Source organism: Entelurus aequoreus, linkage group LG02 (genome assembly GCF_033978785.1).
Source record: "Entelurus aequoreus isolate RoL-2023_Sb linkage group LG02, RoL_Eaeq_v1.1, whole genome shotgun sequence".
NCBI classification, from domain to species: Eukaryota; Metazoa; Chordata; class Actinopteri; order Syngnathiformes; family Syngnathidae; genus Entelurus; species Entelurus aequoreus.
Window position 1 is genome coordinate 34,988,385 of NC_084732.1, and position 14,240 is coordinate 35,002,624.

The following is a 14,240-nucleotide window of genomic DNA, read 5'->3' on the forward strand; positions in this document are numbered from 1 at the left end:
TGACTTTGTAAATCCTCACATTCATTCATTCATTTGCTGGTGTGTGTCCTTTTCAAGGTCATGCGAGAACTGGAGCCTATCCCAGCAGACTTTGGGTGCGATGCAGGGTACACCTTGTATTGATCGCCAGTCAATCGCAAACATTGCAACAAACAGTACATAATAATCAGGAATGTATGGATACAGCTTTTTCACTTTCAATACCGATTTTGGAGTATTCGCCGACACCAATGTTGATCCGATACGATAATAGCTCGAATCATACATACTTTGATTATTTTGTTGCATGGAATTTTAGAAAATGTATTATCAAGAGAAATTAGTCAAACAGAGAACAATAGTAGGTGTGAAAAACACTAACCTATTTATAATTAACAGTCTGGTATGGACGTATGCTGTCTTTAAGTTGAAGTAAAATGGTCATTGATTTTTGGCGACACAAAAATCATAATATCATCAAAGGGGTCCTATTATGCGAAACCTATTTTTACCTATTGGCACCTGTTTTTGTGTATATGGGATCTGCATAAGTCCTGGAAATTCCAAATCAAACCCTGGAGGCATTGTAGAGATATTTATAAAACAATCTTGCCTTCCTTCATACTTCCTCTAATCGAGCCGTTTGGAATTTGCCCAATTTGTGAAATTTTTTTCAAGTGTGACGTCAGCGGATATATGATAGAGATTTAACTGAAGAGCTTTGTGCGAGTCCGCCATTGTAGTCAATAAGTTCCTTTTTTCTCTATCCTCTCGTTGTGGAGTAGACTGACTCATACAACATGCACAAGCATTCTCGGCTGTTGCTATTTCAGATTGAAAGTAGCGTAGAGTTCTAACTTATATCTGTCTGTTGACTCGCTATAGAAGTGCAAAAAACTAGAACAGGAGTGACGGGGAGTAAACACCGTCGAAGTGGAGGCACGTGAATAAGAACGCCCATAAAACGGCGCTTGTTTACTTAGCTGTTGTGTAGCTGGTAGTTTTTAGTAACCTATAGCCTACCGTTTTTACCTTTTGTAAATGACTTGACTAAAACAGAAGAAAAGACCAATCTTGTGTGATAATTGGAGGACATTTAGATGTTAACTGTCTGTCCAGCTTTGCATGAGTAAATGTGCTGCAAGACTATTTGTATCAGAGATTTCAGATGCAAGCTGATATAATGCGATAGTTGTTTTTTGCTGACATTGAACTGATTTTCAATATCGATATCAATATCGATAGGTATTGGTATTGGAACCTAAGTTTTTCATACTTTATTTAAATTACATTTGTTCAGTGTCTAATAAATTGAAATGTATTATGTTTGCAGATGATACACATGTATATTGTTCAGGAGAAGATTTGAAGGAAGTGTTGAGGATAAGAGAGGTTGAGTTGCTTCAGTTAAAAAAATGGTTTGATATTATTAATAAATTATCATTAAATGATAAGAAAACTAAATTATTGTGTTAAGTGATGCAAGGACAAATTGTGAAGCAAAATTAAAAATTAAATCAAGTGGAAATGTATAGAGTATATATCATAGAACTCACAGACCCATGTGAGAACTCTGTTGAGGAGGCCTATGAACACAAGAAACTGCGATACAGAGCTGGCAGCAGACGCAACTCAAAATGGCTGGAATGTGAAGGTTTGTCCAGTTGAAGAGGGATGCAGAGGATTTGTGGCATCTTCCACCATCAAATTGCTGAAGGAACTTGGAATTCACGGACTGGCTCTGCCGCAGATTATCAGAGCAGTTTCTGAAGCAGCTGAAAGAGGCAGCCAATGGTTGTGGATGAAATGGAAGGACCATTGCTGGGCTCTAAGAACATGACACACCCCCCACGTTTCAAACCCTCCAACCTGAGGAGGGCCTCGGAGGTATGCGGTCAGCTCTAAGCTTGGCTCAGGGAAGAGGACGGCCCTGCCTTGCATAGTCCCTTGGGATGTTAGTCATTTTATAGCTAAAATAATTCTAATGATTGGGCATGGGACACAAGCTGCAGGGTTGATCACCTGTTAGCTGGCCGCCTTTGATGAGGGTGTTTAGTGAGTAAAGGCCGAAACACCCCAGGATTTAAAGAAACACTACTGAGGATGTGTCCCAAAATTGACATCTAATCCCACTCTAAGGAATACATCTCCCATGCCACTCTTAAAGGCCTACTGAAACCCACTACTACCGACCACGCAGTCTGATAGTTTATATATCAATGATGAAATCTTAACATTGCAACACATGCCAATACGGCCGGGTTAACTTATAAAGTGCAATTTCCCGCTAAACTTCCGGTTGAAAATGTCTATGTATGATGACGTATGCGCGTGACGTCAATAGTTAAACGGAAGTATTCGGACACCATTGAATCCAATGCCCATATCTGCTGTACAGTTTTACTTTATAAAAGATAAGTATTTAAAAAAAATACTACAATGAAATGCACTACTGTCAAAGTTCATTTTAATGTCCTAAAGTGGACATAAGGCCTCTGACACAGTCCTCTAAATCAGTGGTCCCCAACCACCGGGGTCCGCGGACCGATTGGTACCGGGCCGCACAAGAAATTAAAAAAAAAAAAAAAAAAAATTTTTATTTTTATTAAATCAACATAAAAAACACAATATATACATTATATATCAATATAGATCAATACAGTCTGCAGGTATACAGTCTGTAAGCCCACATGATTGTATTCACCCCGGTCCGTGGGACAAATTTTCTAGCGTTGACCGGTCCGCAGCTACAAAAAGGTTGGGGACCACTGCTCTAAATCATACTATATCATTACTTCCTCCACTAACAGGAAGTTGTTCCGGCCTACCTGGCGACGTCACCCATCCTGTCGACCGGAGCGGAGTTAATGGAATCCCAGCTGAGCAGGAATAGTGCGCGTCACCACGGTATGCGTCTTTTAAAACCACACAACTTATGGGAGAAAAACACAGCATTTCTTTAATATTGCTTTCATCTGTTGCCACACAGACATGCTGTGCGGATCACTTCCTGTCCAGATCATTGGGCTGCAGCAGGGAGATGGAGGGATGAGTAAGAAAAGGAGGAAGAGGAGAAGAAAGGCTCGGCCAGACGAAGGGGGAGGAAGAAAGGACGGAAGCGGGGAGGAGTTTTCAGATGATGACAACATGTTTACTATTGACCTGAGTTCTGATGAGGAAAGAGAAGGAGATGCTGGCAGGTTGGTGTCTCTGTGATGGATGACAAAGTCTTCCAAGTGATACGTTTAATGCGCTTCTTTGTCTCTTGAGAGTGTGAGGACCCTTGAAAGGCAGCTCCAGTTTCTGGAGGCGCTCCAAGAATTGGTCCTATTCCCACAGTGCTCTCTGTTTCCTTGACATAATCGAGCACAGCGGTGTCCTTGCTGCTGCTGCTTTTGCCTTTTCAGTCTTTTTTAGGAAATCTTACCACATAGATGGGATTGGAACATTCCTGAGAGACACACACACACACACACACACTCAGTATTATTGCGTCAAAAAGGGAATTGGAGGAGCACGCTTGGCAACATTTTCACAACACAAATCTTACCTTATCACGTGAACAACGACACTAAGGTCCTGATTTACTAAAAGTTTGCATGTACTAAAATATGTGCAAACCTGATAGCACACGCAAAATTGATCTACTAAACCTGTGCAAAGTGGATTGTGTCTGTTAAGTGTGCAGAATAAGGTGTGCAATTCATTTTGCGTGTATGTCTTAATTGATATGCAAAACATATGCTGATCATCAAAACATCCACAATACTCGGAATGTGATTTACAGTATTTACAGTCCTCGTCACAGTTTTGCCAGCAATATATATATATATATTTTTTGCACCTTTGAGAAGGACATGAGAATCCTTCAACACGTCCTGTGTTAACATTTTGGACTGTCAGAAATTAAATTTAAAAATATTAGACATGTTGTCTATTCAGCAACAGCCTTTTATTATTTTGTAACTGCTAGAGGAGTTAGATGGCTGATTAAAACAAATTCAGTTGATGAATTTTGATGTCCTTTTGTATTTTTTTTAAATTTAATTTGTTTTTTTTCATATATTAAAATATTTTTTATATGATAACTTATTTAACTATTCATTTTTTTGCGTCTTGAGCGGTGTAAGTGCAGCCTCTCTCCAATGAGCGCACCTTCAGCAGTTTCATTGTAGATGCACTGCAGGACTGTTTTAAATGCCCATAAAAAATGGTAGATGTCTCCTGCATGTTTGATAACATAGCAAAACACCGCAGGTAGGAGCATGATCACATGAATGTGCAGCAAATGAGTGTCTCTATGGTGATGCCTCATATAGTACACGCAAAATCCTCATTTAAATAAGGCGGTCTGCACCACTTTCCAATTGCACACGCAGTCTTAGTAGATCACACGCAACACGCCCACTAATATTATACACGCTATGTTTTCGATTGCACACCATGTTTACTGTGTGGTGTTTGGATCTTAGTAAATCAGGGCCTAATGGGTTCTTTCTATAAACTGGTTAATCTGTGGATGTGTTGTCTTTTATGTGACCAGGACACTCTACAGTGATCAAGGTTCTGCACCCAACACACACACCAGTGCAGACTGGAACCGCCCAAAGAGGTACACACACACACACACAAATTGAACACTGTCAAAAATAGATGTACCAGTATGTACCTAAAGTGGTACAATGCTTGTCCCTGGGGGTGTACCTTTTTTAGAGGTATTTATCTACCATTCAGTCCAGGTCCATTTGTGTAATAGCTGATAGCACCAGGAGGATGTACACATGTGCTTGAAACCAAAATTAAAGAGAATAAAAGCTCAATACACAGCATTAAGTCAAATTTTAATATAACTTTGACAATAAAACAAGATAATTTTAAAAATGATGAAGAAACATTAATAGTATTTTTTTATTTAACCAGGAAAAAATCCCATTGAGATTAAAAAACTATTTTTCAAGGGAGTCCTGGCCAAGAGGCAGCAAAGTTACACATAAAATGACATTCACATTACACATTAAAATGACAGGATGGACATCAAGTAAAACAGTTACAGATAACTGAGGCTTCTTTTAAAAGCATTTAAAGATTAAAAATTCAGTCAGCTTCCAGTCTCTTTGTAACATGTTCCAAGCACAATGAGCTGCATAGACAAAAGCTTTTTTCCCTAGCTCAGTGCGAACAAAAGGGACAGAGAGCAACAGCTGATCGTTGGATCTCAGCGCATAAGAGTTCGTACTTCTCTGTGAAATCAATGTAAATGTAATCGGGCAATAGCCCCAGAAGAGCTTTGTAAATAAAAGTGTACCAATGACACTGTCTCCTAGTGGACAGAAAAGGCCATCCGACCCGAGAGTACAAGTCACAGTGGTGTGTCATGACTCTACAGTTTGTGATGAACCTCAAAGAAGCATGGTAAACACAGTCCACTATCTGAAGACAGTAATGAGTAGCATTCATATAAAAAAGATCACCATAATCTAGCACAGAATGTGGCAGAGACAAGGCGTTTTTTACACCAAAAGAAAAACATCTCTTATTACAGAAGAAAAAACCCAATTTAAGTTTTAGTTTCTTCACCAGTTGATCACTAAAAGGTTTAAAAGTGAGAGAGTCATCAATGAAAACACCAAGGTATTTATATTCATGCACCACTTCTATGACATTCCCTTCACGAGTGGACACTACTGGGGGAGTTTGAGGCATCTTCCTATGTTTGGAAAACAGCATAAGATTTGTCTAGTCAACATTGAGAATCTGTTTTAAGTCAATAAGTGACTAAAGCTTTCTGCAGCCTGTTCAACAGATGATCCAGAGCAAAAACAATTGTATCGTCAGCATAAAAATGCATATAAGCATCAGAGAAATATTGCTCGAGCTCATTGATGTATAAGATAAATAAGAGGGGCCCCAATACAGATCCCTGAGGCACCCCTTTATGAATAGTGAAACATTCTGAACAAAGGCTCTCGTATTAACACACTGGGTTCTGTTTTCTAAATGATTTGAAAACCATGCGACCATATGTTCTGACAGTCCAATGAGAAACAGCCTGCGTTTTAAAATAGCGTGGTCTACTGTGTCAAACACTTTGGAGAGATCAATAAAAAGTGAGGCACAGTACTGTTTTTTATCATGCACTACAATGATGTCGTTTACCGCCTTCATTGAAGCAGTGATAGTTGATATTTACAAATAATTTTATTTGAAGAGAAGAACTCTTTTAACTGATCACAAACAAGAGATTCCAGAATTTTTGATAAGACACATTTGATATTGGCCTATAATTAGAAAAAACTGCTGGATCACCTCCCTTTAATAAAGGGAAGTCAACAGCAGATTTCCAAACTGGTGGAACGTCTTTGTTTTTAACTGACAGATTAAAAATAATCGAAAGTGGTTTTGCTATAAAATCAGCTGCCAGCTTTAAAAAATAAGGCTCAATCAAGTCAGGTCCAAAGGACTTTCTGCGGTCTAATGTTTTTAGGGCTGTATACACTTCAAGACAAGTAAAAGGAGCAACATTAAAATGATCTCCAGAAAACATGGGAGAGTCTGTACAAGGATTCCCTATAGTTGTCCCTTTTGAGTCAAATAGAGAACCGGATGATAAAAAATGGTGGTTAAAACCATTCATGACTTCAGTTCGATCATAAACTAGCACTGATTCTTGAAGTACAAATGTGAGAAAAGTTGCTGTGTTTTTATTCACAGACAGAGATTTGATCACTTTCCAAAATTTCTGTGGGTTGTTGTTGAGATTCTCAGTAGTGACAGACAAAAAATAATCGGATTTGGCCTTTTTGATAAGGGAAGTGCATTGATTTCAAAGCTGTCTAAAATACAGTATGTCTAATCAGTGGCAGATTACTTTGTCTTGCCTTATTCCATGCCTTGTTCAAGAATGATATCTGCCAGTTCTGGAGAAAACCAGGGATTTTCTCATCCCTTCACTCTGTATTTCTTAAAAAGTGCATGTTTAATAATAATGTGCATAAAAATGTATTAAAAAAATGTCCAAGCTAGCTCTACATCTGGTATTAGATTTATATGTTCCCAGTCCACAATAGACAAATCATGATGAAAAGCTTGTTCATTGAAATTTTTAAGATTCCTTCTACAAACAATACGAGGTTTGCACTTCGGAATCCTAGTATTTCTACATGCAGCAATAACACAATGATCACTCAAATCATTACAGAATATACCCAAGGAAGAGAATTTATGAGGCACATTAGTTAAAATCAAATCAATCAAGGTAGATTTTTTTTTTAATTTTGGGATTAAGCCTAGTGGGAAAGTTGACCAACTGGGTGAGATTAACAGATTCACAAAACCTTTTAAATTCATCAGAAGCTTCATTTAACCAGTCCCAGTTAAATTCTCCTGACATAAGTAATTCAGTGTAATTTAACTTTTCTAAAAGCTGTTTTAATGACTCTAGCGCCTCATTTGAAGCAGATGGAGTCCTGTAACACCCAGCCACAGTAATATGTAGTGATTTTACTATTTCTACATCCAGAGCCAAAAATGCAATTTGTTTACTGATTGACTGGGAAAGAACAATCGAAGCATTAAATCTGGATTTTACATAAATTGCTACACTCCCACCTTCTTTTGGCATATCGGTGCGGTAAACATTATGCCCGTTAATGTTAATGTCTTGATTTGTAATAGACTTCGTAAGCCAAGTTTCCGAAATCAAAACAACATCTGCCCCTGTTAAATTCACCCAAATTCTGACCATGTCCATCTTTGGTAGTAAGCTCTGTACATTCAAATGAACATATTTAAGACCAGACAATGATTTAAAATCAGAGGATAAGCGGTAGAAAATGGAGCACTAAAGCTCTGGTCCAGGATTTGGTTGCACATTTTCGGACAAAAGTAGAAGTAAAGCAATCAACAGCCTCTGCTTGGCAATTTATTTACTTTTAATTCTTTGGCATGCTGAAGTCCCTCCATTTTGTGGATTGGAGAGATATTTATATAAAGCAAATAAACATTTGAGTTTTGATAGGTAGAGCTGGAGACATGTTTATATCATTTTCCAATTGTACTGGAGGTTGCCCTGGAGATAGAGAAGCTATAGGGCATGTGCCAAAACCTTTCACAATTAGGTGATTTTCATTAGAGTGTTCATAGCTCTTTAATGGGTGCAGCAAAGCCAAAAATAGGAAAATAGTTACTGAATGAATCATGCGGATTCCAATGTAGCACAAGACAGGAATATCCGAGTTTTTTTCGGTCCCTGAATTAGACGATGACGTTGCGTGACGTCACGCGTAAACAGGAACTGAGGCCCAACAAGGCAACACAGCGAACAAAATACGCCAAAAAACCAAGACCACTGTAGGCCACGGTCTCAGGCAACAGGAAAAAGGAAAAACTATTTCCGGCACCAGAAGAAAGAAGCGCAGCCACCGTGCTGCCCTTTCATCAATACCAGTATCTGCAAAATGCCTGTGTTTTCAAGACATGTGAGCAGTACATGAGGATTTTAACTTGAAAGTATTTGTACAACCTTTCACTGGACAACTCACAATATGATCTTCCGCAACATGGCTTCAACACAAACCCCTAAAACATTTAGGGTATGCTGTAAATTTAAATGTGCATTTAAGTGTACATTATGTGATCTTTTTCTCCTCGCTACCTGTTACAATTGCTCGTATTTACATGATGTCACAGCAAAATCTCTATTTTTTTATTCATCTTTGTTCTCTTTACCAGTCACATTTTATAGAGTATTATTTTAAAACATTTTTAAATGATATGCAAAAAATAAGGTAGCTAATGTCAAATATTGAATGATTATTGCTTGATTGGGTCTATATCTTCACCTCACAATGAGTATGTAATAACATAATTCGATGCCTGACTTTTCTTCTCTTTTAGCTCCTCTTTTTGTTTGTGCTCATTTACAGTGTATATATGTTTATCTTCTTATAGTCACATGGTTAAGGACACTCTCTCCATCCCTCTGTCCTGCGGTCTGTCCATCTCTTGTCCACAGCAGACCTCTCACCTCTCCTCCCACCTTAGGTATCACCTCCACTTTCACCTTCTCTGAGCACTCCAGAGGCCACACAATACACTTATTGACTCAGCAGATTTACTATCTACATACATATATTTAAATTAGGGCTGTCAAAATTACCATTTGATAATGATTATTAATCAATATTAATATGATAAAAATATTTACTCCGTTAACCCATCTGCCAATGTATTTCAGAAAAATTGTCCAAGTAGTGTTATCGCTGTGCATGTGCAAATAAGCAATTGATCCGGTAGTGACCGGCTACAGAAGCAAACAATGAAATAAGGAAGAAGCTAAAGAACACGTAAGCCCTCTCTATGGGAAAATTAAGAACCAAAAAACATAATATAGTTAGGGTGATTAATCGATTAATTTAATTAGAAAAAAGCTTTGATTCTGTTGCTTCAATTAGTGTAACTAATACAATTCCAGACCGCATGGAGTGCCCAAAACTTGAAATACGCTGACGTAGTTTGCGCACAACCCCCTGAAATAGAGCGCACATGAGAGCGGTGGTGTGTGGGTGCTGTGTGGCAGCAAACAGCGGAGAGGTTTTTTATTTATGCACACACGTTAAAAGTGCAATTTTAATGTTGATGATGTGCATTTATTAGAAATGAAGAAATGGCAAGCAGGGAAAAAAAATTCAACAATTTTTCCTAAAATACTCATTGAGGCAATAAAGTGAGTTTTATTTGATTACTCCATTACTCAAACAAAGTAATCGATAGATTACTGTAATTGCCCTTGCTATAGAGCGCACCCACTAAATTTTAGAAGAAATAAATATTTGTACATATATTAGCCGCACTGGACTATATTCTGCAAATATACAGTATACCGGTACGAGAGATTTTGTAAATATATACCTTAATTGTTTCCAAACGGTGCCTGCCACACAGCAGTAAAACGGCTGATCAAACAAAACAGAAGTCTTCGTCGTGGACCCACTAGATGCGGAAGCTATATCTCCAATCAGCTAAAGAGACTCAATAACTCATGTGATATTTTGGTGAATTTTACAAAACTGAAACAATATAAAAAGAATGCCATGGTAAATCAATAATACTAACACACACTTGTAAATGTGTTAGCATATTCGCTAACGCCAACAACGCTAGCTTGATGACATTACGATAGATGGTTTAGTAGATATGAATTGTTTTAGTTAAAACTTGCAAAATTTGCTTGGAATAATGAATGAACAATCCTTTTGAGCAGAAACGCTGTAAATGAATATACTTTTGGCACAAAACAGGAAATACATAGTCAACACGCAGCACCTGCAGTGAGCAAACTCATCAAGAAGGTGGCGCCGTAGCATAAACAATAACACACTTTTTTCAGTGTCTCTGTCAGCGTAATATGAAAACTATTTGTTGAATACAGAACATCATGGCCGTTAGCAAAGAAAAATCCATGAATTAGCCGCACTGTTTTTAAACCACAGGGTTCAAAGCGTTGGAAAAAAGTAGTGGCTTATAGTCTGGGCCTCGATTATTAAAATAATTATCTGCAGCCCGAGACGGAACAGACGACCGACTTAGAGTATTATGCACAGTCTGCAGAAAGGAGTTTTATTTTCACCGAATCGCTTCAGTCTTAAAATCCCACAATAATAACCAAAAAGTTGAAATGTGGATAAATGTTTCAAAAACAAAAAAAAGACATTGTTTGTTCAAATTTACTTAATTCTGTGTTTTATAAACACGTTAAATTCATAAACAGTACAGTATATTCCCTTCTTCTTTGACTCTCTTTGCTCATGCAAAATGAAACACAATTAATGGTGATTAATCAAAATTAAGCCACAGCAACACTGTGATTAATCTAATTAAAAATATCAATTGTTTGATCGCCCTAATTTAAATATTGTACTGACGGCGTCCAAATGGATCAACATGTGTGATTCTTTTCAGCGACGCAGACGACTCTCAGTCTTCAACGCCCAAGAGCGACTCTGAGCTCGCCAGCCGAGCTAAAGACAACCCTGAGATGCTGTGGACCTGGGGGGAACTGCCACAAGCTGCACAGGTATTCACACACACACGTACACACACACACATACACACTTTGTTTCAAAATTCCAATATTATTGAAAATATTAACATTCATTTGGAGACTGTTCAGTTCAGTTTCAGTTTATTTCAAACATACAGTACATATGATAAAGTGTGGTCCACTTATTAATGATATTACTATTATTATTAGGGACTGCCGATATTATCGGCCGATAAATGCTTTAAAATGTAATATCGGAAATTAGCGTATTTTTTTGATTATAAATCGCTCCGGAGTATATGTCGCACTGGCCGAATATGCATAATAAAGAAGGAAAAAGACATATATACGTCGCACTCGAGTATAAGTCGTATTTTTGGGGGAAATGTATTTGATAAAATCCAACACCAAGAATAGACATTTGAAAGGCAATTTAAAATAAATAAAGAATAGTGAACAACAGGCTGAATAAGTGTACGTTATATGACGCATAAATAACCAACTGAGAACGTGCCTGGTATGTTAACGTAACATATTATGGTAAGAGTCATTCAAATAACTATAACATATAGAACATGCTATACGTTTACCAAACAATCTGTCACTCCTGATCGCTAAATACGATGAAATCTTCTTCCTCGTTGTCGCTCCTGGTATGCGCCGCATCCTTTCTTTCTGCTGCTCGATCGCCGTTTTCTGCTGCATATTTCACTACGTCCAGCTTGTAATCTGCAGTATATGATTTCCTTTTCGGTGCCATTTTTGTTCAGCCCTTCTCAGTTTTTATAAGTTACCGCCAATGTTGAAATTATCCATTTTAATAGCTACGGACATAGCAGCAGTTAGCATCCCATGACCCACAATGCACTTCTGCCATGACGCACAATGCACTTTTGCCATGACCCTCCCCCACCGAATTCTTATTGGTTGACGTGTGTGTGACGATTGCTGACGTGTGTGTGACGATTGCTGACATTTGCTTCATCTCTTACGCGAATGAGATAAATAATATTATTGGATATTTTACGGTAATGTGTTAATAATTTCACACATAAGTCGCTCCGTAGTATATGTCGCACCTGCGGCCAAACTATAAAAAAAATGACGATTTATAATCCGAAAAATATGGTATCGTATCGGTTTCAAAATTATCGGTATCGGTTTCAAAAAGTAAAAGTATGACTTTTTAATACGCCGCTGTGTACACGGACGTAGAGAGAGGTACAGAGCGCCAATAAACCTTAAAGGCACTTCCTTTGCGTGCTGGCCCAGTCACATAATATCTATATCTACGGCTTTTCACACACACAAGTGAATGCAAAACATACTTGGTCAACAGCCATACAGGTCACACTGAGGGTGGCCGTATAAACAACTTTGACACTGTTACAAATATGCGCCACACTGTGAACCCACACCAAACAAGAATGAAAAACACATTTCGGGAGAACATCCGCAGCGTAACACAACACAAACACAACAGAACAAATACCCAGGACCCCTTGCAGCACTAACTCTTCAATATACACCCCCCGCTACCCCCTACCCTAAACCCCGCCCCCCATCAACCCCGCCCACCTCAACCTCCTCATGCTCTCTCAGGGAGAGCATGTCCCAAATTCCAAGCTGCTGTTTTGAGGCATGTTAAAAAAAATAATAAAATATGTAATAATAAAAATAATAAAAATATGTAATAATAAAAATAATAAAAATATGGCAGTGCCATGTTGGCATTTTTTTCCATAACTTGAGTTGATTTATTTTGGAAAACCTTGTTACATTGTTAAATGCATCCAGTGGGGCATCACAACAAAATTAGGCATAATAATGTGTTAATTCCACGACTGTATATATCGGTATCGGTTGATATCGGAATCGGTAATTAAGAGTTGGACAATATCGGAATATGGGATATCGGCAAAAATGCCATTATCGGACATATGTAATTATTATTATTATTATTATTATTATGATTGATACTTTTTGCTTTTATTAAATGTAGTTTATTTTTTTTAGTATTGTATTAAATAAGTATTTTATTTGTATGTCTTCTCAATTGCTTTGTAAATGTCTACAGTATCTTAATTATTGTAGAGGTGGAATTGGGTTGGAGTTGGAGTCGCTCTTATTTATTTTGTTAGATTGATTAACATGATTTGTGTAAATAAAATGTAAAAGGACATTTTTTAAAATATGTTGTTTTTTAGGCCAACACTACCCGTGGAAGTCGTACGTCAGCATCCAAAAGGAGCTTTACCTGTTGAAAAGGTTTTATTATCATTTAAATACAGAATAATATATTACAAGAATAGTGTTGAATCAAGAATCGATTCTGAATCGAATCATCAACCTATAAATCATAATCAAATCTAACCGTGAGGTGCCCAAAGAATCCTACCTCTAAGTATTACCGGTAGTATAAACATTTCAGCTTTTTCTCATTACGTTACATCTTTTTGCTCTATTTTAAAAAAAAAACATTTTAATGATTTTTTTAGGTTATATTTGTTGTTTATTGTCTACAATATGCTGTGGGCTAACAAAACTCAAGATGTGGACCACACTTTAGACAGCCCTGGATTAGGGAATGGCAGATCATTGCATTGCCTTTGTAGTGGACACGTAGGTCAGGTTTTTTTTTCCTCAGTTTGAATTTTAGAAATACAGTACACAAAAAACAAATGTCCACTACAGAGGACACCAATCCTCGAGAAAATAGAAAATAAGACTTATAGTAAACTACTTGATTAGCCCTGTTTTATTGACTTGGTTTTTGCACAGCGCACAGAAAACTTGAAAGCATAAAGCATGGTTTAGCAGACTAAACATGGAAACCACTCTCTTGTCTTCTTTTCACCTCTTAGCCGTCCTTCCTGACGTCCCATCAGAGGCAGGAAAGTGCAGCGTCAGTCACTATCCCAGTGTCCCCCAGCACTCACTTCAGGACCATCAGCGACACCAGACCCCCCTCGAAAAACCTCAATACCACCCAGCAAGGGGAGAGGCATGCTGACAAGCATCCTAATGATGGTAAGTCAATAAATACCCTAACAATATCATGATTATAATTCTATATTTAAAACACTTCCTTGTGGTCTACATAACATGTAATTGCCTAAATTATGTTTTACAAACCGTCTTCAAGTTGTTTTCTGTGCCATTTCATGGGCGGGCTTATGTGCCTCTACTTCGACTGCATCTCCTCCCCGTCAGCCATGCT

The 14,240-nt window shown here is 37.8% G+C and overlaps 1 protein-coding gene across 3 annotated transcripts in view; it reads left to right on the forward strand.

Annotated features, from left to right (window-relative positions):
* lpin1a (lipin 1a) overlaps positions 1 to 14,240 on the forward strand; it is a 47,442-nt gene that overhangs the window by 17,048 nt on the left and 16,154 nt on the right. For 2 of the 3 annotated variants that reach the window (XM_062025871.1, XM_062025880.1), the window contains exons 4-9: positions 2,790 to 2,886; positions 2,969 to 3,179; positions 4,523 to 4,591; positions 8,929 to 9,021; positions 10,939 to 11,053; positions 13,885 to 14,050. In XM_062025871.1, coding sequence (XP_061881855.1) covers positions 2,790 to 2,886; positions 2,969 to 3,179; positions 4,523 to 4,591; positions 8,929 to 9,021; positions 10,939 to 11,053; positions 13,885 to 14,050 — 751 coding nt within the window. The remainder of the gene's footprint in view (positions 1 to 2,789; positions 2,887 to 2,968; positions 3,180 to 4,522; positions 4,592 to 8,928; positions 9,022 to 10,938; positions 11,054 to 13,884; positions 14,051 to 14,240) is intronic. The other variant, XM_062025888.1, reaches the window with a different exon arrangement.